At 39.0% G+C, this 27239-nt stretch overlaps 1 protein-coding gene across 2 annotated transcripts in view; it reads right to left on the reverse strand.

Annotated features, from left to right (window-relative positions):
• Positions 1-1487: 1487 nt before the first annotated feature.
• The window catches only part of OGDHL (oxoglutarate dehydrogenase L), a 47471-nt gene continuing 21719 nt past the window's right edge, over positions 1488-27239 (reverse strand). For both annotated transcript variants that reach the window (XM_054382102.1, XM_054382103.1), the window contains 11 exons: positions 26466-26568; positions 25702-25830; positions 23339-23489; positions 20048-20175; positions 12662-12840; positions 8776-8847; positions 7320-7445; positions 6632-6704; positions 3087-3250; positions 2379-2533; positions 1488-1611 (listed from right to left, as the gene is read on the reverse strand). In XM_054382102.1, the coding sequence (XP_054238077.1) occupies positions 1488-1611; positions 2379-2533; positions 3087-3250; positions 6632-6704; positions 7320-7445; positions 8776-8847; positions 12662-12840; positions 20048-20175; positions 23339-23489; positions 25702-25830; positions 26466-26568 (1404 nt within the window). The remainder of the gene's footprint in view (positions 1612-2378; positions 2534-3086; positions 3251-6631; positions 6705-7319; positions 7446-8775; positions 8848-12661; positions 12841-20047; positions 20176-23338; positions 23490-25701; positions 25831-26465; positions 26569-27239) is intronic.

Here is a 27239-nt window from a genome sequence, read left to right on the forward strand (position 1 = left end):
ACAGAAACTTGCACTCATTGTTGATAATATACCCATTTAATGTAAAATGTAAAATACCCAATTAATCTACTTAAGAACTATCTAGAAGAGTTTTTAATTCAAAGGGTCTTTTTGAAGAAAAGCAGCAGAATTTTGCAAATTAGTATAATCTATTAGGGTTTTAGCGATTTATGCTGCTTTAGTAAGCTTTCGAACATTTACTATCTGAATGCTACCCCTCAAATGCTAATACATTTAAATAAGCCACTACTGAGGAAACTGAGGAAAAATGAGCTGCCCTAGCACTCTTATGAATGGGATGTTAACACCAGCCCTCAAAGGGAAAACTGTCAAAAAGAACAGCCATAACACAGAATTTTGCGTTTTTTTATTATTATTATTAAATTTTTACATTCTTTAATAGAAGTTTTATGCACCTATTATGTCACAATCTATGATACACAATGAAAATGGAAACCCGTCATTTATCACTTACATTTCTATGTTAATTTTGTTTTCTACTTCTGCATATACTGTGGCATAAATGCATTTATCATATTTCATGCAGCACTGACCAGCCTTATGCAAACTGAGAATGCAGTAATTGGTGCCAGCAATGTTTAGCTGCACTCAATTCTTGCCACAGAAACAAGCATTTAAAAAAAGCATTAAAATACTTTGGATGATGGTTATTGCCTATCAGCTTAATGTTCTGAGCTATAGAAATGGACAGGAAACAATACTTGCTGCTGTCAACTACAGTACTTTCCAAGTTCATTAGGTTTCAAAAGACTGAATTAGCTTCAATGTTTCAATTAGAGAAAAAGCCCAAGGCAACCAGCCTGATTTGAAAGGATGCTACTGAGTTTCATGAACGTGAGACTAAGTTGGGTTCTGGATCCCATCTCAAGTACCTTGACCAGCTGTTTTATCCTACCACATCTCACAGAAGGATTATTTTTTAACCATCGTGTTGTCTCCAGGCTTGACTCTTAGAATCAGGCAGAAACTGTCAGGCCTTGTCATGTCACAGCCCATACAGAAGCAGCAGGGTAAAATGGACCCCCGAGGCCCTGAAAGGACACAGGGACCTCCTGCTACTAGTTACTGCTTCCTGCTTCAACACAGTCGTAGCCATTCCTCTATGTCTACTACACCACTTACTCTTTTAATTAGCAGTTCCCTCTGCCAGCCAGCAGAAAAAAAAAGTCTCCTGCTATTACATAGTTTACTGTTTCAGAAACTTGCAGTCACAGCTTTCACCCAGACTCAAGTTCTCCTGGGGCAGAAGAAACTAGACTTCTGTCAACATTGGTTCTTATTAAGAGTGGAGAGGTGTTTTTCCTTATAAACTGGGAAGCAAGGTACTGATGAATGAAGTCAGTTGCTGGATCATTTTATATGGTAAAGCAAAAATACATAATTTCCGGTATTTTTTCTACTACTTTCTTCTTTTGGATGCAGTCATTTGAGAGACTACTTGTCAGAAATGAGTCAGTGTCCTGCAGTTAGAATGTCTTTCCTTCAAAGGCCTCCAGGTTGAAAGCTGTATCCAAGAACCTTCTGAGCGACACCAGATGTGTGTTCTTGTTGCCAGTGGCAGCTGCAGCAGCAGGCTCTCGACCAACATACCTTTGTGACAAAAGGAATTGGGCAGACAAATGAGGTGAGAAGAGAGACTATTTTGACACTAGCAAGCATGAGAACGTGTTGCTAAATGCATTTAGGCCAGCTTAGTAGATTTGGACATTTAATCATCAATCTTTCTTAAATAAAAAATCAATCTAAGTTGCACCATCAGTTACACCTTCTGGCCAGCTTCCTCCTCTTTTCTCCCTCCCATCAATATTAAGCTGTGTTCTCCCCCATCCCTCCCAGGGCAGCCAGCTACACTGTCTCATAATTAGATAACTTGCTTTTGGCAATGAAGACTCTCATTCCTCCAAGAGCTGCACAGGCAGATCTGAGAGTCAGTCATCTAAAATAAATACAAAGATACCTGGATTGAGCTCTTACAGTAACTGTTTCCTCCAGGAAATGAATATTTGGAGTGAAATTCTTAAAAAAGACAGGAAATAAGAAAGAAAAATCCAGGAGAGCTAAGTGCTGTGCAATAAATACAGAGCTAACTAGCTGGTTTTCTTTTAGAATTACAAGGAGTAGCAAGATATGCATGGTGTATTTGAGAAACAGTCATCTAGACTCTTCCCTCCTTCAACCAAAAACCCAAAATCAGAGGTTTTGATTTGTGAAGAACTTGACTTGCTCATGAATAACATTCTTGGATCAAAACCAGGTTTAAAAAAAACCCAAACCCCACAAAATCCAAACCCAAACAAATGTAAAAGTACACAAAGCAGCCCAGGAGATAGAGCAACTGTTTAAAACAAGTTTCATACCATATAGGTCGAGTGTGATTCACAATTGTGCGGAAGCGAGGTTTGACATAATCGTAATAGCCGCTGTTTTTGTGTTCCTCCTGACACCAAACTAGATCAGCACCTGGGTACTTCTCAAGTTCTTCTTTCAGCAAGTCAAAAGGGAATGGTGAGATCTGGAAAGAGAGGGCAGTAACAGGCAAAGTTTTCCCTTACATAGTGCTAGCCCATGGTAGGAAAGCCTTTTACCCATCAGGTATTACAACCAACCATTGTAACTAATCATATAGTACCTCTTGTAATTGCTATTTGTTCTTTTCTAGTAATTTGCCACAGAAGTAGGTCACAGTCCAAATCTCCTACATTCCTAGTTTTTCTAGTGAAGTACCTGTGACAAGTCATTAATTAGCGAATGACAATATAGCTGTAAAGTGCATAATGTTCACAATATTTAAACCTAGCAGACCAAATACACAAGGTGCCATCACATTGTAACCTTTGCTTTGTTCTATTGTCCTGGAAAAGTCATCAAGCTTTCTGGATCTCATTATCCAGTACACTATTGATGTGCTCTTTCTCCACAAGGCCATGAAGGGTTAGATAATGTCTTGTACGACACAAAGTCCTATAACAAAAGCTGGTTTGCTCCTTTTTTCTATTTAAAAGCATAGAAACTCCTTGATGAAACTCTCCTCAGAGACTCTGTCTCCTGAGAATCAGGGAGTTTACCTGTTCAAGTCTGGTTATAGCTACTTGTTTCTCCAGGTCTTGATTCTTTCTCTCTTTCACAAGATCATAGTATACTTTTCCTGTGCAGAAAATCACTCGCTTGACCTCATGTGGTGCATGAGCTGCCAGCCCATTCTCTGGAATCACGCGTTGGAAAGTGGTACCTAGTTAGAGCACAAATTAGAAAAGTGCTCTTAGGAACTAACACTGTAATAAAACAGCCAAACATATATCCTTTACTGAGCAAGCAGCAGGTTGCAGTGGTCACAGGGTTCAAATGCCTCTCTGTTCCTACTTTTCAGACCAGTAATTCTGCTTAAGTGACTCTAAGCAGTTTAGTTTCAAGAAGTTAACAGATTGTCAATAACCCACTTTTTCACACTTATTATCAGTGGAGTTTTCTTTAGCTTTGTGTTGTACATTACGCATTTAATTTTAAATTGATTGAGTAGCTTGCCCTTGTTTCCAGGTTTTCTTCAGGGAATTACCTGAAATACTGGTTCTTCTTTCAACCATATAACATTAATATAGGTTTAGAAAATTTCAGAACATTTTTATATAAAGCATAAGATATATTCATAATGCGACTAAATCTGGCCACTGCAGAAATATTTAAACAAGCACACAAATTAGTACCATGTATTTGTGTGATTTAAACCTCTATTTAAGAGCAAAAATTATATTAGAACAGCACTGAGCCATATGTATAAAAAGATACCATTTCAAATGCATATCCTCACTGCTAGGTATCTTTTTCCTCTGTGATATCATCTCCCAAGAGAACAATTTGCTTGGGATACAAGAAACTGGAAGAGGGACTTGATGGTCTACAAGATCCTTTTCTTTGCTCTCTTGTATGATTGATTAGAACTATTCCCACATTAACCAACTGCAAGGTAGCAGACAACAGCATGACCTCTCAGACTGAGTCAGCACACCCACTTACCAGGAAAATAAGCTCCTGTTTGAATCATTTATCTTTGGGGAGAAAAGCATCAGCACAAACATATGAAAGAGGAACTGATTTATATCAAAATTATCATGTCTCACTGCACAGCAGAATTTGTTGTTAACCAAAGACTGAAGCTGCACTTCACTGGGTCAGCTGGAATCAGTCTTCCTCTCTTTCTCAGCCTTCCGTTAAACAGAGAACAAAAAGTTAGCTGAGAGTCAGCAATGCTTTACTACTTGCTGTCCTCTTCAGCAGGAACATAAAAGTATGCCAGAATTCAATGTTAATTTGGAGTTTGTCTGCTACTGAGGGTTAGTCTGAAGCAGAGGGGACTTTCAAGACAAAACGTCAAACCACAAGCCCTACAGAATTTCTAATCTAACTCATTGCACAAAGCTTTTAAACAGTAACCAAAACCAGCAAATGCTTTTGCTTGAGAAGCTATGAAAAGGAGATAATGCAATATTTAAGCATACTTATACACTGTAACTTGTTTTTAAAAAAACGAGTAGTTACTGCTTTCTGACAGCAGACAAGCCACCCACCAGAACTGGATACTGACCACCACACTATCTGAACTATCACTTTAAGAACTTGCTCACTACATTTCATTGCATTTCCTTATGTCACTCTAAGATACTCTAAATAGAGCATGGCATGACAAATGACTCCAGTTTTTGCTGGTTACATCCACAGTCATTACGTATCTCTTGGTGCTGGATGGCATGCCAGCAACAGCTAGGGTGACAGCCACAGCTCTGAACCCAACCGATCTCACTTCAGATCATGGCAGTCCCAGAACTGAGTAGTGTAAAAAGAAATGGGCTCCAAATGGGCACAGTGCGATTATAACCTATCCTTCACATCTGCGGCGGGGGCAGTACAAAGAACAATTTTTATGTGAAGAGAGAAAGTGCAGAGAATTTTCGAGTGGAAAGAGAGAAATGCACCTTCCACTGCCTTTAAGATGTATAGTTGTTTACAAGATAAGCCTGTTAAAGTTAAGGATTCGTAATTGAAACCAGACTTCTCACTTCTCAGTGTAAGTCCATGATAGATCTCACTACAACAGCTCCACAGATATTACACTAAAGGCAAATTGTCTAGAGCACCTCAGGAGAGGTGCCTGATGACTGGAAGAAAGCAAATGTCACTCCAGTCTTCAAAAAAGCAAGGAGGAAGACCCAGGCAACTACAGACCAGTCAGCCTCACCTCCATCCCTGGAAAGATGATGGAGCAGCTTATCCTGGAGGTCATCTCTAACCACATGGAAGACAAGAAGGTTATCAGGAGTAGCCAACATGGATTTACCAAGAGGAGATCCTGTCTAACTAATCTGATAGCCTTCTATGAAGTTATGACCAAATGGGTAGATGAGGGAAGAGCAGTGGATGTCATATATCTTGACTTCAGTAAAGCTTTTGATACTGTCTACCATAACGTCCTCATAGAAAAGCTGAGGAGATGTGGCATAGATGGTTGGTCAGTGAGGTGGATTGAAAACTGGCTCCATGACAGAGTTCAGAGGGTCGTCATCAGTGGCACAGAGTCAACTTGGGAAGGCCTGTGGCAAGTGGTGTCTCCCAGGGATCGGTACTGGGTCCAGTTTTGTTCAATATCTTTATCAACAACCTGGATGAGGGGATTGAGTGCACCCTCAGCAAGTTCGCTGATGATACAAAACCAGGGGAGTTGGCTGACACCCCATCAGGCTGTGCAGCATCCAACGTGACCTGGACAGGCTGGAGAGCTGGGTGCAGGCAAACCTCATGAAGTTTAATAAGGACAAGTGCAGGGTCTACATCTGGGGAGGAATAACAACAGGCACCAGTACAGGTTAGGGGCTGCCCTACTGGAAAGCAGCTCCACGGAGAAAGACCTTGGAGTGCTGGTGGACAGCAAGTTCTCCATGGAACAACAATGTGCTCTTGTGGCCAAGAGAGCCAATGGGATCCTGGGATGCATCAAGAAAGGTGTGTCCAGCAGGTCTAGGGAAGTTCCTCTACCTCTCTACTCTGCCCTGGTAAGATCACACCTGAAATACTGCATCCAGTTTTGGGCTCACCAGTTCAAGAAAGACAGAGAACTGCTGGAGAGTATCCAATGGAGAGCCATGAGGATGATCAGAGGACTTGAGCATCTCCCCTATGAAGAGAGACTGAGATCCCTGGGGCTGTTTAGTCTTGCGAGGAGAAGACTGAGAGGGGATCTCATAAATGTGTATAAATATCTTAAGGGTGGGTGTCAAGTGGAGGGGGCCAGGCTCTTTTCGGTGGTCCACAGTGGTGAGACAAGGAACAATGGGTTCAAATTTGAACATAGAAGATTTCACCTCAACATGAGGAGAAACTTCTTTTCAGTGAGGGTGATGGAGCACTGGAACAGGCTGCCCAGGGGGTTGTGGAGTCTCCTCTGGATGCATTCCCATGCAGACTACCCTAAGTAATCCTGCTTTGGCAGGGGGGTTGGACTCAATGATCTCTCGAGGTCCCTTCCAGCCTCGGATATACTGTGACACATTCTCTTCTTCACAGTCTGACACGTGACTTGGTATAGCTCATGATTTGTCCATAGTACTTTAAGGTGACCTACCAGACACCATTTCATCAAAACTGGATTTAGCTTCTGGATGCCTCAGTAGTGACTTGGGTGTCAAAATAATTAGCTGTAAGACAGAAATTTTTCAAATACTTAGGAGCTGCTTTAGCTACATTATTACATGCAACATTTGTAACTCTGTTCACACAAAAATCCATAGGCTGAATATGCTAAATATCAAATTAATGTGAACAACAAAATTAGTAATTTTTTTTTATCGTTTTGAAAGAATAAGAAGTTTCAAAACTATTCAAAATATTTGGGTAGTCTACTCCCATTAAAGGTTCTCAACAACAATTTCTCATGCTTCTTTTTGAGAACAAAAATCAAACCACAGGCCATGAACCTGTAAATCATCCAACAGCTGTATCTTAGCTTTCTGAAGTTCCAGTAATTAAACGTGTAGTATATAATCATGCAACCTGTTTAGCTACATAGTGTCTTGACAAGCTCATCTTAAGGTCTGCACAGCCAGAAGGAAATAAAGCTGAAAAAAAAATCAAGATTTAGAATTGTAGTCAGAGCTGAGCTTCATTCCATCCAGTCAGTGCCTTCAACCTGTGTTCAGATAAGGTTTTCACTTTCTTGTTCTTTTCAGCAGCATGTCATATGTAAACAAACATCTCCCTCTGTGTGAGGGTTAATGTACAGAGAATAATCAAGTCTATCACAGTAAGTTTACCGGTTTTCTGAATGGCAGCAAGATCTGTCTTCTGAGGACATGAAAGTAATTGGCTGGAGTGGAACAATTCACCACAATCCAGTTGCATTCGTACAGCTGGGAAACTTCAAACTGCTCACTGAACTCCTGAGAGAGATATTAAAGGCATCAGAAAAATGTCTAAAAGATCAGGAAAAAGGCAAAAAAAAAAAAACAGGCTTGAAAGTCATCCTTCTATTTCTGACTTTCAGCATCTCCCTTCCTCAAAAGCCTTAATTAGCACCTCTCTGCTGAGATTGTATTATTAGCTAGGGAAGCATCCCCACAAATCATTCTCTTCTGTTCCTACTTCTTCCTAAAAATGTATGCAAATAAATGCAAAAAGCTTCCACTGATTTCAGAAAGCTGAGAAGTCCAGGAAAGAAGGGTGTGGAGTACTAGGACTTCAGAGTTGAAGTCACAAAATAGAATCCTTTTGAAAGAATCTTGAAACTAGAACTCATTTTTAAAAAATTTATAGTTAACTCTCTCTCTCTCTCTCTCTCCCCTTCTCCCCCTACTTTTTAGTAGGTGTCCTGTCCTCTTATTATCTTAAATACACGTATTTCAGATGTCTTATATTTATGTATTTTTGTATATATACTTTTTTTTAAATCCGTATCTCTGTACCCATATAATATGTAAGCATATATATGTACAGGTTCAATAATCTCATTGCAGATAGTTACAGCATCTAACAATTTCCTGGTTCATGGTTTCAGCTCCTTCCTTCTACGATAAAAAGCATAGTTTGCTTATTATGTGCAATTTACAGTACCTAAATGAGGTCAATCAAACAGGTCTTTATTCTGCCAGTACACTGACAAAAATCACTTTTAGATGAGAAAGAACACAGTTTTGGAACTACTATTGATCAAGAGTAACAAAGTTGGCCCAAATCTGAGAAACTAATTTTGTTTTCCTTTTTTAATCTGTGGCCTTTTCAATTAATGTATAGCAGTGCTCTGTAGGAAATCTGCAGTGGGAAACTGGATGCCCAGTATCCTGTACTTTATCTCTAGAAATGAATGGCCAATGTATGAACATCTTAGCTAAATAAAATTTAGAAGCTGCTTATTATCATGCTCCTAGCAGCACATTTTAGCTCCAATGCAAGAAATCAGGACTAATCTTGGTCTCCTTTAGAATTAGCTAGAGACACCTACTTGCAATACTTACAGCAATATAGCCATGCAGAATCACTAGCCGTGAGGAATAGCCATAAAAAGATCATGCTGCCAGAAATTACCTCAGCTTTACAATGAGGCAGCACATACTGCATGCTTCCATTACTTTTACTGGGATCAAGTTAATGTTACCCCAAGTCTTGAAGCTAAATCTTAAACTACACCTAGCTGACAGGATGCTTCCTATGAAAAGCATATCTGAGCTATGAAGTGTGAAAGAAAAGGACATGGCCTTTGAGAAATCTACTTACTGGATAAGCGTCAGAATCATCGTTGCTCATCTGCAGAAACCTTTCAGGTCTGGCTGATGAATGCTCTGGACCCTGGTACAAGGATTATTTAAAAGAGTATTAAAAAGCCAAATAATTTAAAAGAGTACCAAAAAGCCAGTCAGATACCAGTCTAGGCCACTCACTGCATACGCACCCTCCCCAGCCAAAACCATCAACGGCAGCAGCCATTGATGAGAAAGGAGGACACACCACAGGACTGGTATTCTTTGTCTTCCATAAACTGTTTTCACAGGAGAAGATTAGGTGTCATTTCACTCAGATTTCCAATGCTTTTACCAACTGGATGCAATTTCTAGCCTCGGTGCAGCTGCACAAGTCTAGTGAAAGGGCAGTAGATCCATGTGGGCATGGATCCTCACTAACACAGGGCAGAACAGAGCAGGAGAAATGTCAGGAAGAGAAGCACCATGTGCCTCAGTGTACTGCAGTGACTCACACTTCTTTGGAGCAAACCACACTTGCATGCTGAATAGGAACAAACACAGAGTTAACTGCTGACTAGCATTAGCAAGAATTGCTCAACTGTTCAGTACAGGACAAAATAGCCTAGGTGAATGCTCCAGCTAAAATGGATCAAATCCCAAGTACATGTGAACTGCCACACGAACCTAAGGTTAGTTTCTGCCTCCTCAAAATATATTTTACATTCTGCCCAAGTACTGAACACACATCCACTGTTTCACTAGCAGTACCTGAAGTAACTTTTTTTAGTGCACAGTGTTAGATACGTTTTACACTAGCAAAACATGCATGCTGATCACAAACAGTATCAGGAATAAGAAGTCTAGCAGAACATGTTATCTTGCCTCTCATGTCGTTCTTTATAAAGGTTGAGAGAAAGATGTGCAGAGGATGAGAATACAGTGTGCTTTTTTATTTATTGCTAATGCTGGCAGCCTTTGCTTGTTCAAGTGACAGTTACTATTGGGAAGGACTTTCATTTTGGAGACAGCTGCAAAGTATTTTAACCTAAAGACATGAACTGTCACACCCCTCAAATCTCTCCATGGATCCTAAGCTAACAATGTTCACAAAGAGCTTTTTTCTTTATATGGCCACCTCTCACCATCACTTCCTCTACTGAAACCTTAACATATGATCTCCAAAATTGCCCATGATTTTGACAGCCAGTAATGCACCTTTATTCAACACCTCATTGTCCCTGATTCAAGTGCAGGGTTCTGCAGGACTTCAGAGTGCAAAGGACAGGCACAAAAGTTGGTCTTTGAACAACCTGGTCTAGTGGAAAGTGTCCCTGCCCATAGCAGGGGGAACTGCAATTACACGACCTTCAAAGTCCCTTCCAACCCAAACTAGTCCATGAACTGTGGGAATTCAAAGGAAAAAAACACTCCACAGGCATCAAAGGAGTAACACAGCCAAAACCCAAGCCCTGCATAATTACTCCTATGAAATCTCTCTCCACTTTTGAGGTGCCAGATCATGTGGTCACAGAGAGGTAAGGGCTTGAGAATAAGAAGCAAAGCCACGCAAAACTGCAGTGCACAGTAAACAGTCCAGTATCACAGTGCTGCAGCTGATACATGTATTTGCTGTACATCAAATCCTACGCCAAGTACCGTTTGTACATGCCTAAACACACACTTCACAAGCACACTGGAAACAGATGTTACCAGCAGGTTCAGGAGAAGCAGGCCAGGCTTTCCTAACATACACACATACGCTGCCCCAGCAACAACCTCAGTCCAGAGCCTCAGTGTTCACATCCATCTTTCATTTCTCTGCTGACACCTTCAGTTAGATTGCCAGCAACTGCTGCGTGGGATGGGGTACAGTTTATTTCGACTGTGACCACCTATCCAGTGAGACCTATACCAAATCCATTAGCTACTTTCAGATGAGTCCCCGAGGAACCATTAGGCAGTAGAGTCCTTCAATCACAGCCAGCTTGCCTGTGAATGCATGACCTAGAGGTGAAGGGATCCATATCCTATTACGAATCCTTCTCCAAATCATTCTGTCCCCAGCACTGTAGTTATAGAAAGAATAATGCTCCTGTAATGGAAAGTTCCTCTGGGAAGATAGTGGATTGCCACATCCTGGTGGGATTCTTAAATATTCCAGAAACATCTGACACTTGCAGCAAGATAAGCATGTTTTAGAAGATCTGGCCAAATCTTAGCTACCAAGAGAACAGAAAGATTAACTGTATTGTAAGTAGCAGAGTACTAGCTCCCTTCAGCTGAGTGCTTTTCTGCAGAGGACCACATCTGCTGAGGTCACATTCACACTCTTCCTTAGGATTCATCTAAAAAAACTTAGCAAAATTCTTGTGAACTGCAGCAGATCCTTTATTCTTTACACACAAATGAGCATGGAAAGCCATTCTAAGATATGAATGCACCCCAGTATATCATGACAGGATTATTAATGGAAAACTGTGAGAATGGAAGTGACACTGTTTGTGGTGAAAGGGTCTAGAGCATTTGCACTGATGGAGACTGCCACTGTGGCACATACTATGCTTTTTCTTAATAGCAAACTAGAATAATACATGCATCAATTCATGAATGCTCATCTAACTGAAAAGGAGATGTGGTAGGTTGACATCCCCCCCCAACACTAACTTCACCAGACTAGCTCAGTTTGGAAGCAAATGGAGATATATTTACAAGCAAAATTACAATCTACAATAGAATGCTATGAATGTATACAAGTAGACAGTATTTACAATATTTACAGGTATTTACAATTAATAAAACAGCACAGAAATCCCCCTGGCCAAAAAGCCCAGGAAATCTGCCTCCTTGCCTCCCCCTCTCTGCCTCCCCTGACCCTGCTGGCAAAGGAAAGGGAGAGGGAGAGAGAGAGAGAGAGAGAGAAGCAGAGGTGAATACCAGACCAAGCAATGCAATCAAGGTCAGGGAAAGCGTGTTAGAAATCCTCCCAGAGAAGAAGCAAGAAGAGAGCAGAACACACTGCACCACACCACTAAAGATTGTTTCGAAAACCAAATCTTATGGGAGCTATCCATCCAATGAAATTGTTTAGAATAGTCATTGTTTTTTGTTTTTACACCCAATAGTGATTTATTTACATTTTTCTATTTTTCTGCTTGAAATCTGTAACAAATTTTAAAGGCATAGCCTCAAACTACCTAGCTTGACATGATGTTCATTATAACCTTTAAAAATAATTTACAAGATTTGAAGAACAATGCTACTGCTGACAGGAACTTCATATAACATTGCATACAGAGTGGTCCCATGCCCTTTCCCTCAAAACCACTGTCCAGTTCTTTTAACTAGCCACCAGAAGAGAAAAATCAACAGCTAGTGGAAATCATCTCTTTTTCAGAAAGGGAGAAATTTCTTATTATAGTAGTCTTCCAATACCAATGATTTTTTAATGAGTTTTAAAATTGTTTCATGTAGTTTAATTTTAAGAGAATTTAGTGCAGATTTTACAAAGACATACTTCATTCAAAATAAAATCAAGCACAGACTGCTAGACACTTTCTTACCGTATGCTACAAATATGCCTTTCTAGGGAAAGAAGGCAGTGTTTCAGGCAAAGATATAAAAAAGAGGAAAAAAACAATTAAAAACAAGGAGAAAATGTGGTACATGCCACTAAGGAGGACACAAAGCTAAGAACTCAAGAAATCTCTCAGTGTTTTTTTTTTTTTTGGTTTTCACCAATCAACCTATCCACCACATTGTTTTCTGTAGCACTGAAGCAGTCCAACATGCTAAGCAGTGCCTTCCTCCCACTGGCTTCCTATCACCATTGGATCCCCAAGACACCTTTGGCTTTTACAGCTGCAGAGGAAGGCACAGTAGCCAGCATTTCCCTCCCACACATGCCTGCTAGTAATACTCACCATTCCTTCCATTCCATGAGGCAAGAGCAGGACGATCCCATTGTGACGAACCCACTTGGCCTGGCCGGAGCTGATGAACTGGTCTATTATACACTGTGCTGTATTGTGGAAGTCGCCGAACTGGGCCTCCCAGCACACCAGGGCATTGGGACTCGCCATAGCAAAGCCCAGTTCAAAACCTGAGAACCAAACAAGTAGGAGAATTAGAAAAAAAAATAGCCTGAGAATTCTGTTAATTTCTCATTAAAAAACCAAACCAAACCAAAAACAACAAATAAAAATAAAACCAAAATGAGAGCATGAACTGGATTTTTGTGGCTGTTATAAATCATGCAGTTTTCAGTAGCACCATTTCCATCAAAGATTAGCAAATTACATTCTTCCAATCCTGACCCCAAACCTTCAAACTTTTCCTCAAACATTTAAATACCCTGGGCATTTTAAAATTAATAATGAAAATCCCTCCCTCAGCTCAGACTTTCGTGTGACATTTTCCTAAGAGCTCACTGGGGCAGCTACCATATTTGCCATACAAAACAATTTACAGGTCATTATTAGTTCAAGAAGCTGCTTGTTAATTTTATTACATGCTTAGCCCTGCACAACATTGTCTTTTTTCACCCCCATGTCATATGCAGGTACTGAACAAAATTATTTGTGACATCAGTCTTCAGTGTATAGGCAGGATCAGAGTCTTCAGATCTCCAAAAAAGCTTGAACATAATAGATGCATGGGAAACACACCTGGGACTTGGATAGATAACCCTTTATTTGGAAGGGTTAAGGACCCTTTGGGTCTTTGCTTCAGTGGCAGGGAGGCCAGAAGTGTTTTTCATGGGGCTTACATCACCACTTCAGCTAATGAAAACAATCCTCTCCACTACGTGCTAAAGACTTCAGGGGTATTACAGTGGCAGATAAGCACAGAAATTTCCCTGAACTTGTGCTGTTTGAACTGTAAATTCATCAACTCCATACAGAGCAGAATGTAAAACATACAGTCAGAACATGAAACCTAGCTATGTGCAATGTACCTGTCTCAGTTTAATGACCATGTTTAAATTTAATGGTTTTTTTCTATACCACATTCCATAGCAAACACCTAAATGAGTCTAATAAGAAAAATATACATATTTGATCTTTGATCATGTTTTCCCTTTGAGACTTAGATACAGCTCAGCAAATACTTGTACTTATAGTCTACACTTTTAGTTTGGAATTATTAAAACCAAAGAAGTTAAAGCTGTCAGTAAAAAACAGTGCAATGTAGCACAGCTCTGGAGGTAGAGGTTCTGAGGAAAACTGGAATCACACAGAAAGTAGTACACATGAAGAATAAATATTTGATGGATAAATATGTTTTATCGTGAGGATTTTAGATTCTATACAAACTATAAAGATCTGCTTTCAAATACAGAACTTCAGCATGGGAAGACTCTCACTGAAGGTTATCCCAGCAGAGCAACCAGCTTTGCTGTTGCAGAATTTTAATCAAAAAGCTACAACGAGTTGTAATGCTTTCCTGAGTAATTGCAAGACTGTAAAAAACCTCAGTGAGCTAACAGACTGATAAAGTTTAAACTAACTTGTCCAGTTTAACAAGGAAAACTCTCAACAAAACTTGTGAGATTAGTTAAATAACATGAACTACAAAAACATCCTTCCAACACTTGACATCAAGTTTTGACACAAGTCATCTATGTATGGAACTGAAATTGCTTCACTCAATGATTACAGATAAATCTGGACTACAGAATATATTCTTTCTGCTTCAGTCAATGTCAGTCTACAATCTTTCCTGGAAGGTTGGCAGAGAAAAAGCAAGACTTCAAGTGAAATCATGTATTCACATGGAAAATAGTTTGCATTGTTTTGTTTTATAGTATGTCTTTATAGTAGTTCCAATCCAGCTTTTTGTTTACCATCCCACGGCAAGAAATCTTTTGATCATTTGGCTTCTGGACTGCTGAACTCTGTGCAGTCCTTTGGTGACTCTAGCAGATGCTCATGTTCACATTAAAAGGTAACTACAAAGTCAGACAGACGGCCTTTTGACTGTGAGTCACTGTGGCAGTGCATTATGAAAGAAGACAGCTTTTTCTGGCCATTCTTTTGGCCTGACTGCCTGAGCAGTCTTTCTTTCAAAACATATTCTACATCTCCACCCTCCTTATTTGTGAGATTCTATTGTTTTTAACACAACACAAACAGTGGAAAAATCTACACAACTCCTTCAATGCATGTTCCCAAAGGTATCTGAAAAATAGATTTCCCTAGATAGGCTTGAATCCCATTCTCATTTCACACGAGCATTAAAAGACCATTTCTACTGATTGGGTGACATGGTTGAGAAAATATGCAATATGTGCAAAACTTATTTGAGCATATGCTGCTCTCTGTAAGGATGGGGTAGTCTACTTTTCAGAGAAGGAGGAACTAAGGTCTTGGATTCATCAATAATCACACAATTTTTCAAAGAGCATGGAGCTCTATGCATACTTAAAATTTGGTCAGAGCACACATATAATTCTGTTTCATATACCAAAATAAAAAAAAACCATATAAAAAAAGAGTTCAAATTTTCATTTCCTAGCATGTTGCCCATTTTGTGCTAATGATCTCCACAATTTGACAATGTCTCAGGTGAAGCTGCATTGCAAGCTGTGATTCTAACACAGACACCTTTTTGCAAGCTTTCTTGACAGTAACAAAAGTATCTGCAAAAATATGTCCAAATATAATCTACACATTCTGATTAATATTACAAAATTAATTCTGCTAAAACTATTATTTCATTGAACATGCATCTGTGGGTATATCCACCTTTGGTATATCAAACCCCATTTTCCACATGGCAAATGACAATGAGAATTCCTAACATTAAACCTATTTCTCCATCAATTACAGCATTTGCCAGAGAGTCTATCAAGGATTACTGCTCCTACCTCCATGTGTAGAAAATCATGTGAAGACCAGGACCAGAACATTAAAAAAAAAAATTAAAAAATTATGGAAGGACATCTAGAGAGATGCAAGGTGAACAACCCAGGAGAAGATGAGGTGCTTTCCTGAAAGGGATTTGTTTGGGCATCAGATGACTCAAGGTCAGGGAAGGTGATTTGAGCTAGCGAGACTCCACAGTTCTAGAGATGAGAGAAACTGTAGTAGAGCAGGTTCCTACCCAGGGCCCTCATGAGGGCTCAACTTCAGAGTAAATGATTAAAAAAACTGCAGCAGAGACGATGCAAACTTTTATTGTTTTTGTCTGCAGAGACAAAAATTTAACATTTCTTAAAAATGCAGTGCAAACTTTGTGAGTTTTAAGAATTAACTCTTGTGCAGCTAGAAACACAGAGAGTAGGTTTAAGCTTGAAGAAATTCAATGCCAAGACAAGCAGGCTGCAAGATATAGCTTTCAAGGAATGACAGGTATGAATGGGTGCTGGACAGCCATCAGCCAGCTTCTGAACACCAGGCAGCTACTCAGGGCTCAGAGAGCATCAGAGCACAGGGGGCCAGGACCCAGCACAGCAGTTTGGTAAACTTTCAAAGTGAGGGGAGAGAGAAAAGAAAAATAGACAGCACTTGACTAAGGTTGCAAAACTAATGTTTTAACTGTGGGAATTCATTAAGGTCCACTTCCTGCTGTGCTCCCTTACTGTTCTTCTGTCAGTCTGGCAGAGAGAGAGGTGCTGTCAGGCAAAGTGGCAGCTTACACAGCATATTATGCTGTGTTTCTCCTCACAGCACTTTTCATGGTGGTCCTGAGAACTGTAGCTTCTTCAATTAACATAAGTAAGGCTATAGCTTAATTCAATACTATTCCAAAGTGACAAGGCATGAACGTTAACTAATCGTTATAGATGGTTTATCAGTACAAGGATTTAACATCAGAATGAGGAAAGTTTCAAAGACAGATTGTGCTATGTTTAACAGAAAATCTAAGCACACAATCCACCCACCCACATAATTTAGAGTGCCAGTCCCAAACTGCTCCTTCTAACAGGCTTATATAGGTGAAACAGCAGGTAGAAAAAATTAAGTGTTGGAGGGTTTTGCTACTCCTAAAGACTCAACTCCTTGAATTGCAAATATTCACTTATTCTTCCATGTACTACAAAGGAGACCCAGTGATGTCACCAGCTAAACTGGTACCAATCCTAATAGCTCCTCTTTGACTGAGATACTTAAACTAGAAGAGACATATTCTCACACTGCTGCTTATCCCAACACTCTCTCTCCATGGATACAACACATGACAGTAAACATGTTGGAAAAGATTGAGATATAAAAGCTAGCAAGGAAGAGTAAACTTAATTATAAAATCATTTCTATGCTGAAAGAAATAAAATAAAACATGACTTATCAACTATTTCTATCAATTTAATCTCCTTTACTGTTCAAAAACATCTCAGATAGAAGGGATTTAAAGTTCTCAACAGCTGAAAATACCACTAGTAATATTGAAGAATGTGTCATCACACCTGAAGCAGAATTGCACAGAAATGGTACTCTTTGTTTCAGTGTATGAACATATTTTGCCCTATTGATTGTATTCAATGAAAATTATTAAATCAACTTTCCCATTTTTGTTGTTGGGGAAGGTGGAAGAGCAATAGTAAGGAGGACGAGATCAAAAAAGAGAAAGAGAACTCACTTAGCTAATTTCTTACAGAACATAATTGTGGCAATAAAAATTACTCTTCATAGAATCATAGAATCAGTCAGGGTTGGAAGGGACCACAAGGATCACCTAGTTCCAACCCCCCTGCCCCCCATGGGCAGGGACACCTCACACTAGATCAGGCTGGCCAGAGCCTCATCCAGCCTAGCCTTAAACACCTCCAGGGATGGGGCCCCAACCACCTCCCTGGACAACCCATTCCAGGCTCTCACCACTCTCATGGTGAAGAGCTTCTTCCTCACGTCCAGCCTGAATCTCCCCACTTCCAGCTTGATTCCATTCCCCCTAGTCCTATCACTACCTGATAGCCTAAAAAGTCCCTTCCGTACTAGGCGTCTTAGACCTATTGAGGTGAAATATTTGGAACAAAATTAGGTTTCAACCATATCCAGACATCTGTCACTTTTACATTTGCATAGGTTATTTGAATGTAAAAAACCATGTAAAACTCCACAAACCTGGAAACCTATGACCCATTTACCCATAAAATTCTCATCAATGCTGTAAACAGGCTCAAGAAAGCCAATACCAATTGACACAGAGCTAAGAAAAATACCCAAAAAATCTTAGCTCTTCAGCCAATGCTCCAACTACACAGTTTTATACTGCTTTAATTTTAATATTATGAGCAATAGGTATTACGTAGCTTATATAAAAATGACTGTGATAGTCATACTATGTCCAATACTTCTGGAACTGAAGAAAGCAGCTATCAGTTACCACCCCATCTACTACAATGTTTCATCTTTTTCCTTCACATTAGCTCTGAAATAGATATGAAACAATATTTCATTATTTATCCATAGAATCAATAACACTTTTGATAAATTATCAGATATATTTGTTTTGTGTTCCACATTCCTCTTGCCACCCTGATCATAGCAGAGTGAGGTTATCCATTCTCTGTGGCTAAAGGAAAAATGTCTGTTCAGTACCAAAAATAATTCACTATGATTAATGCTATCACTAATAAGAATTTGTTTTCTTTAAATACACATTCAGAATAGCAGTTTGGATAAGGACAGGGTAGATTTCTATATCCATTTTACAAAGTGTCCCTGATTTTGTTGAAAGTTGACTTTTGAGGAAACATTAGGTACGTGTTCCAGCAGTGCAAAGATCAACCACAACAGATACTTCTACGTGAATCCTAAAACTGTAAAATGAAGGGATGCTTGCTTAAGAGATGCCAGAAGCTGAAAAAAAGTTTTGCTACCTGTTTCACATATAACTGGTTTACATCTTTTTTCCACATTCTCTTTCTTGCTGAGATCTGATTCTTGTATAGTCATCCTCCAAAATTATCTTCTGTCATGACTACATGGTTTCCTTTTGAATACTAATGAGACCAACGCTAACATATTCTGTGACTTTTCCACCAAAAGCTACTTAAGACTCCCACAGGATCACAGGATGTTAGGGGTTAGAAGGGACATCTGAAGGTCATTGAGTCCAAACCCCCCCTGCCAGAGCAGGACCATAGAATCTAGCACAGGTCACACAGGAACACATCTAGATGAGTCTTGCAAGTCTCCAGAGGAGGAGACTCCACAACCTCCCTGGGCAGCCTGTTTCAGTGCTCTGTGCCCCTCACAGTGAAGTTCCTCCTCATGTTGAGGTGGAACCTCCTGTGCTGTAGTTCACATCCATTACCCCTAGACCTGTCACAGGGTGCAACTGAGAAAAGCCTGTCCCCTCCCTCCTCACACCCAGTCCTCAGATATTTATAAACATTTATCAAATCCCCCCTCAGTCTTCTCTTCTCCAGACCAGACAGCTCCAGCTCTCTCAGCCTCTCTCCTAGTTCTTTATAGTTTTGAAGTACAAGCAGACTCTAAGCAGCCCAAACAAGCAGTTGTACCATTTGAAGACTGCTGGATGTTTTGCACTGCAAACACACTGAAACCTCCAAATCCATATCCCTGATGCTACAAGCTACACATTCAAAAATTAAAGAAAAAAAAAGAAGAAACAAAACCCCAAACCAAACACATTCAGCTGAAAATTTCCCCTCTAATTTTTAATTTGTTATAAAATGTTAAAAGTAAAATATATATTAAAACTAAGAGCTCTCATAGCACACTGTAGGGAAAAAACCCAGGAGTTTGGCTTAAAGGTTATATGACAAAAATTTCTTAAAGACTCTTCAAGGTATGAATAGAAGACAAATGTTACAATGGAAAAAGTACGTTTATTGAATCCCTTGACAGAACTACTTTTTGCAGAGGGTGGGAGGAAGACCAGGTTGCATGACGCCCTGAGCAACCTGGCCTGGCGGAAGGTGTCCCTGGGGCCCATGGCAGGGCAGGTGGAATTAGATGATCTTTGAGGTCCCTTCCAACCCAAACTGTTCTACGATTCTATGAATTTTGATTAGATTTTTAGGCCCCTGTTCTGCAATTCTTGGCTCTGACCTGATAAAAAAATATGTTATGAATGTGATAATGTCAAAACACATAAAAAAGCAGGCTTTGTTTATTATTATATGTCACTAGCAGAAGGAGACATTTTTTGGTTTGAATGGTTTTGGCAAAATTCAAGTAACAAAGTAAAGCTTTGTAGCCAGAAGGGTTAACCACTTTACAGTAAAATCTGAAAAAAAAAAAAAAATCCTCTTAATTAGCTGTCATCATTTCTTACATGTTGTTTGAGACCTATTAAAAACACAAGCAGATCTGTCGGATAGTCACCCCGAGACATACCTAAGACACCATATTCGGAAAGGGAGCTGTTGCACACAGTATAGGGGGCCTGCTGCTCCCAGAGGTGATTCATGGGAACACAAGTTCTCTTGTCAACTTCTTGATCATGAAGGACATGATGACGATGGCTGCAAATAGTTGTTGAAAGAAACTGATTAGCTTATTCTTAGCCTTCAGGCCTTAACAGTACTATATTCAAAGATAAAGTATCTAAGCTATGTTGTAGAAAGCATACAAGCAACACAGTTATCTTTGCTTTACACAACAGCCTGGTATGTTTGAAACATAGTAATACCATCACGTCTGAATACAATTGCTGCACCCTAAGGACTTTCACTGACTATCCAGGCTTGTTCTTTAAGCACTTAAAGACCTCATCACTAGTAGAACTGAGTGGGGGAGGCAAAGAGGTAGAGAAGTTGTTGCTATAAAGTAGACTGATTTAAAGTAAAAAGAAAATAGAAAATCAAATTTTTTACTAAACGTATTTCACTCTGCCTCCTTGGCAAATTCTATTCATTTTTTCATTAAACAACTGTTTGTTTTTCATGCAAAAATTTTATCTTATCTCAGCACCAGGACTTAAAGCAGTTGTATCCTCTGCTATTTTCACTCACATGCACCATTTACAGTTCTCTAGAACACCATTAATCAGCATTAGGATGGGGCACCGAGGAACACTACTAAACCAGAGATGACTAAAGTAATTACTGCAATCCATTAAGTCTCTGAGCAGCCTAACTGAGTGAATCACACCAATATGTCTAGCTTTATAACTACTAGCAGAAGGACAGTATTACAGAGGCAGCAACTACTGCGTGCTGTATAGCTGCCAACACTGAAGACTGAATCTTTTGTATTTCCTTTTGTTATAATGAAAGTTAGCAAAAGAGCTCTGAAGTTTATTTAGAAGTCAACAATATAAGGCCAGGAAAACAGAAGTTTTGAAGAACAGCACAGGAAGGGAAGTAGCCAGAAAGAGGAATATACACACACCAGACAGCTGATATAAATAATTTTTGCCCCGTCATTTTATTTTCATCATTCAGCCAAAGACAGAAGGCCCATCTAGGTGATAAGCTTCTTGAGAACAAAGTTTTGCACTACCCTAGCAAAAGGTGATGACAAGCATAGACATCCAGAAATAAAAAAAGACATACAAGATAGATATTGCTGTTGCACAGATGTCAGGTTTATTGACACCAAACCAGTACAGAACTAAGTCTCACTCCCCCTTTCCTTCCCTTCTCTAGAGTGTGTCTCCAAGAAGAGGCCCAGTCCTATCTGCAGCTTTATCTAGCTTCTGCCTATTGATGATGTTGAATACTGGAACAGGAAGAAAAGCTGTCATGTGGAATGCTGAAAGAAAAGTGCTATCTTCCAGACAGAATTTCAGAAGCTACAAAAGAATGGAAGCATTCCCATTGTGTTGTTTTCACTATAGCAATGCAGGATCTTCAGTTCTTCCCAAATTCTAGCTGATACTCTTTCTTCAATCAGCCTCAGAGATATAAGACATTGTGTACTTCAATAGTTTTTGGGTGTTAAGAAGGGTCTTCTCTATACAGAGGGAGGATAAAATGGCATACATTTTCTATGTGTTTGCAACGTGTTTTTGCAATAAAAAAATGCATCAGCATTTGCAAATGGCTTCAGTTATTAGGGAAGTTGCTCACAGCAATTATGACAAAGAAACAAACACAGCTAAAAAAGAGTAGCTTTACTGAGAACTGCATCATCTTAGATACACTTGCACCATGAATTAACTCTGCTACTCATTCCTCTGACAAAATGAGTCTCAATCCAATATAATAAACTGACTTACACATTTCTACAGTGTTCCTTTCTGTTTAACAGAGTAACTGAATATTCTCCAACTTCCTCACCTCTGAGGCATTTTTAAAATCTCATCCTTTGTTGTCCAACTGCCCTATCACATTCTTAACAAAAATTCATAATCACACCATAGGTTAGTATTCTGGGGATTCCATCAGGCAGACTCAAAATCTAGTGGTAAACCAGTACCAAATTACTATAAATCAAACATCTGCAGTACCAGCTTCAGTCCTGAACTCCAAAACAATTTATTCAAATGCCTTTTTAACCCTTTTCTAAAAGACTGAATAATTAAAAACAGATGGCACAGGAATCCTTAGCTAGTCTTTGACAGACTTTGAATAGCTTTTTATCTGAACATGATTTTAATTTTGTTCCCGATAGTGCTGTAAACATAATTATTTCTATCTTAAACATCAAGAAAATCTGGATGACAGCTATGGAAAATCCTCTTCCACCAGAGAGAGAACTGGGACTAGAGACTCAGTATTTTCAAGACAAGTCTATAGGTAAAAACTAGACATGACTAATGCTCACCTGAAAGAGATGGGTAGGTTTCTAAACAATGAGCATGTGTGTTCCTCTCCTAGAAGATGCTCACCACTTTACAAGACCATGATACTGAAATCAAGAAGGATGAGAAATTGGTCTCTTTTTGGTTTTGTTTTCAGGTCTCATCCAAAGGATTTTGCTAAACTGCCATCGGTATGTGAGCAAAAGTAAGAAAGCTCAGAAGACTAGATACTGAATGAAGCTCAGCACAGAAAGAGAGCACTGCACCAGAGAAGACAGGCACCAAAGATTTCTCTCTCTTTTATGCAAGCATTCACAATGAAGCATAGTGCAGCTGCTTGTTCGTTCACTCCCAGAAACAAGCTTTTCATCACAGGCTTCAGTTAAAAACATCATTAACATTTTATTCCACAGAGAATCAGGTAAGGCAACAGAACTGTACATATTTTATCAAGTGATCATATTCTGCATTCATTCATGCTCCTTAGTCATTAAAAGCCTCGGTACAAAGAACCCTAAAAACCCTTGCCAATCAGCAAGATGCTTGTTCACAGGATACTCAAGTTCTAAGCAGCCATCACTGCAATGGTATTTAAAAGACTTCAGAATCTATAGCAGCAAACACCCTTCTTTTACTTCTCAGCAGTTAGATGGAGCGCAGCTGAATTCGTAGTGAAAGAGCAGGGGGAAAAATAATTTCTGATTTTCAGCAAAAGAAGGAATAAAACATTTAATAACATTTTTTCTACCTTAAATACATTTCTTTAAAATACTGTTTACAGAGACACAGGAGATTTGATTATTCTTGACTGCTAGAATCCATAACATTCATGCTGTACAGCCTTCAACTTCCCTTTCCCTGAAGAAGATCACACTGTTTAAAAAATTTCAAGGTCTTTCTTTAAGTATGGGGCAGTATTTAACAATGATCTCAATACTCACCTAAAAGTACCCCTCTCCACATCCTGTCCACTTAGTCGGACATGGATCCCTTCCTTAAGAAAAGAGCCAAAAGCCATATATTCTGCTAAGGCCCAGTCAACAACCCTGTTCTTGGTCATTTCCAAGCGAGCTCTCAAAATCCGAGACAGTCCTATATTGGAATAAAGATCAGAAATCAACAGACCTACATCAGAGAGATTTTATATTCGTGTCACATTCATCACTGTCCTTCCCCACTGGCTAAGTTAAACACAGATCCTAAGAGGGTCTACAAACTGTATTCCTAGAACTGAACTGCTAGCAAATTAAATTAACTTGTTTCCTAGGCAAAGGATTGCATAATGTTCATGGTTTATTTCAGAAGAAAATAAGATTGCCTGTGTCAGAAACTACTGAGGACAATTACAAAGATTCACCATGAAATACTTCTTCCAAAAGACTTATTTTTCACTCCTCTTAACACCAAGTATCGTTTTATAAGTGACTGAAAATATGAGCTATTGGGCTCCTGATTTTTTTCTTTTCTCTTTCTCATTTTTTCTTGGAATTTGTCTTATTGGACTTCTGGAGGTGTTACACAGTGAGACAGTCTGGGTTAATCAATATTATGCATAATGTATAAATAGGAAATTGTAGCAGCTGCCAATGGCTTTTCAGTTGGTAAGCAATAGCTGATATTTTGCAATATAGATTTTGTAACTCAGGAAGCCAAAACACTAGTTACAACAATGTGACTTTTAAAAAGGCATAAAACTTCAAAAATGCACATAGGTGCTTCCAGCTTTGAGTATATAAGTCTAGTGTCACTTGACACCACCTTATTTTCACATCTGCACTGATGCTTTCAGTAAGCTGTCCTGCTTGAGCGTTTTTCCCCCCTGTATTTCCCGTTGTTACTTTCTCCCCAAATTGCCCTGCTTTCTTTCCACATAAATCTATTATTATCAAAATTGTTGCATTTCAAGTAAAAAGTACACCAAAATATTAAAAATGTTCTCTTTAGAATATACTAAACATTCAATAAAACAAAATAATGTCCCAATAGCTTTTTGAAAGACTGCAAAATATTAAGCTATTTTGCTCTTAATGGAAGTAGAAAGTACTTCAAAGGGACCCTTTCTCATAGTTCTCCCAAATTTTTCTCTCTCATGGCTTTTTTAACTGCAAGAATCCAGCAGACCAAAGTTTGATTTGAACCATAAATCTTTATAATATATTGGCAAGTGCTGCTTGGTGCAAATGCCTAATCAAGTTACTAATGACAGACCACCTTACCTTTTTAATTAGAATGCCTAATATTAAATGTTATTGTCTGACTATTATCCTAATTTATTGGTGTTGAAGTACACATATGTAGAAAGTTTTAAAGTTCATCAGTTAATTGCACCTGCTCAACAAGGTTGCAATTGATAACTGGGAATGTCCTATCATCATTACTTGTAGTGGTGTTTAGTTGTCTCAAAGGACAATTCTCCTCTGGAGAAGAAAGAATAGCTAGAGATTTTACACAGAAAAAAGCTCTTCCTCCCAATCCTAAGTACATTCCCTATATGCCAACGGAAGGAAACAGATCCCTAAACATATTGTCTCCATGAAGCCCCATAGAATCAACTTTTTGTTGCTTCCTGTAGAGCTTCAACATAACCAAGGAGTGAAAGAATTAACTAAGAACTCTGACACAGTGTTAGGACTCCCCAGTGAGAAAGGCACACTTAACTTCTTACTGTAAGAGATGCCAAACACAAAATCTAATCTCTTTAGACCAAAAGCCGAGAATTTTTGAGAAAACACTAGATTTGTACTATCACCAACACTAAACATTAAATTGAAGGAAAAACTGTCTGCATTTGCCCACAAAGTCCATTCTTCTGTACTACAACTAAACTCATAGTACATAAGCTATGTTGCCAGGTCTGAAAACATGAAGCTGAGTGGAAAGTTATTTAACTACAAGAGTGTCTTAAATGGATCACACTGGTTTTAGCATTAAAAAAAAAAAAAACAAAAACAAAAACAAAAATAGTGCTCCCTGAAATGGGCCCACAAACATGTTGCATAGAGGGAGCATATTCCACAAGGACTTGAAGACTGAAAGGAATTATTAACTTTACAAAAAGACTTTTTACCACCCTCAGAGAAAAATATATCTTAATGAGGTAGGGAACAGAAGTGTGACACTGAAAGAACATTATGCTGAAAACAAGCAGCAAGGCCTTAACTGACACACTCCCGTTGCTCATAGGGTAGAAGAGTTAAAATAAAAGTCACAGGCATTTTCCTGTCTGGGAAATAGCCCAATTCCTGTGCAGAAATATAAAATCTGAGAAAAAAAAAATGGAGCCATTAGGGGAAACAAAACTGACCTGCATGTATTTTGAAGTCTTTGACTGGCACTGAACTAGCTACATTGCCAATGTGAGTCAGAAGATCTTCTGAAATGCCAGTTGGAGGACAAGACATGCTCTTGGGTTCTCCATCCACATTGAAGAATCCTGGAAGTAAAAGAGTTGGTGAGATGTTCAAGGACTGATTAAGAGATATTTACACTATCTACAACTCACAACCTTTAAAAGACATTCTAAGCAGGAACCTAATTCTAGGTCTCCCCCTTTCATTGAGAGTCACAATTATTTTGATTTGTCTGTGTGACAACAGAATTTGATGTTACAGGTACACAATGATCTGATTTGTTTCTGCTTTCACTCTCTATGAAGTCAAATCGTGTGGACAGAGGCAACCAATAAAAGGCATATGGCACCTCAGTCCCTCAAAAAATGACCCCCAGAAAAGGGGAAGGAAAAAAAAAAAAGAAAAAGGAGAAAAGGAGCATGAGACATACTCCTTCCTGAAGGGACAGACAGTTAACATTAGAGGAAGAACACTTCTCTGCTAAAATGAAGTCTTTTTCAAAGTCATATCTTACTTTGCATGTGTTTTAAGAAAAGCATCTCTTAGAACTTGATATGGCAATATGCTTTTTTACTGTTAAGAGGGGTAAACCAAAGGTCACATATTCTATTTTAAAGGAACACTGTCTGATAAAAACCATCTAACAGTCCTAGAATATGGACTCAAAACACAAGCACTGTAACATTAACACTAGGATAAGCAACAGGATACTTCTTACCAGGCCAAGGTGAATCAAGCCAATGCTTGATATGAAGGATCTTATTATCCTTAGATCTAGTATAGGCTTCTTCACATATTCTATCATACTTTGCAATTTCTTCCTGTAGAACAAAAACTTTCTTTTTAAAACAGATTAAATAATAGCCTTGTACCTTAGAGATGACACCTATCATTCAGTATGATAAAAAGTTACTTAACTCCTGAAGAAAATTTAGTTACAATTATGCAAACGATTGCACTTTCTCTAGGAACACATTGCCTTCTGAAAACATGTTTATCCATGTTGCCCTAAATAAATCATTTCACTTGTTGTACCGGTGTTACAGAGAAGAGTACCAGGAGCCAAAGTTGCAAGAATTACTCTAGAATGAGACACAACTGAAATACCAAATGTATTTTACAGTCATACTGCTAGGATCACTATCCAGATCTCATAGTTCTGGATACAGAAGCCACTAAAAACTAGGAAAGAACCTCACAGAAAACTAGTCTGCCTAGAACAGTCTATCTAAAAATCTTTTGGTCACACCAGATGGCAACAAAGCAATCTTTTGTAAAGGCAGAATGTCTTTACAATGTCTATGTTTCAATCCAAAACCACACTCAAGTTATTGAGCTAGCTAAACTGTAAAGTAAGTAACAGCAACATTGAGCTCAGTACATATACATCCTGGGTCCTGAATCCAGTCACCAAAGACACTACCACTATTCTCTTACAAGGACTCAGGATAGCTCCTTCTGTACAAGCTGTGACCATTTGTGCAGGTAACAG

The sequence above is a fragment of the Indicator indicator genome, chromosome 7, assembly GCF_027791375.1.
Source record: "Indicator indicator isolate 239-I01 chromosome 7, UM_Iind_1.1, whole genome shotgun sequence".
Taxonomy (NCBI): domain Eukaryota; kingdom Metazoa; phylum Chordata; class Aves; order Piciformes; family Indicatoridae; genus Indicator; species Indicator indicator.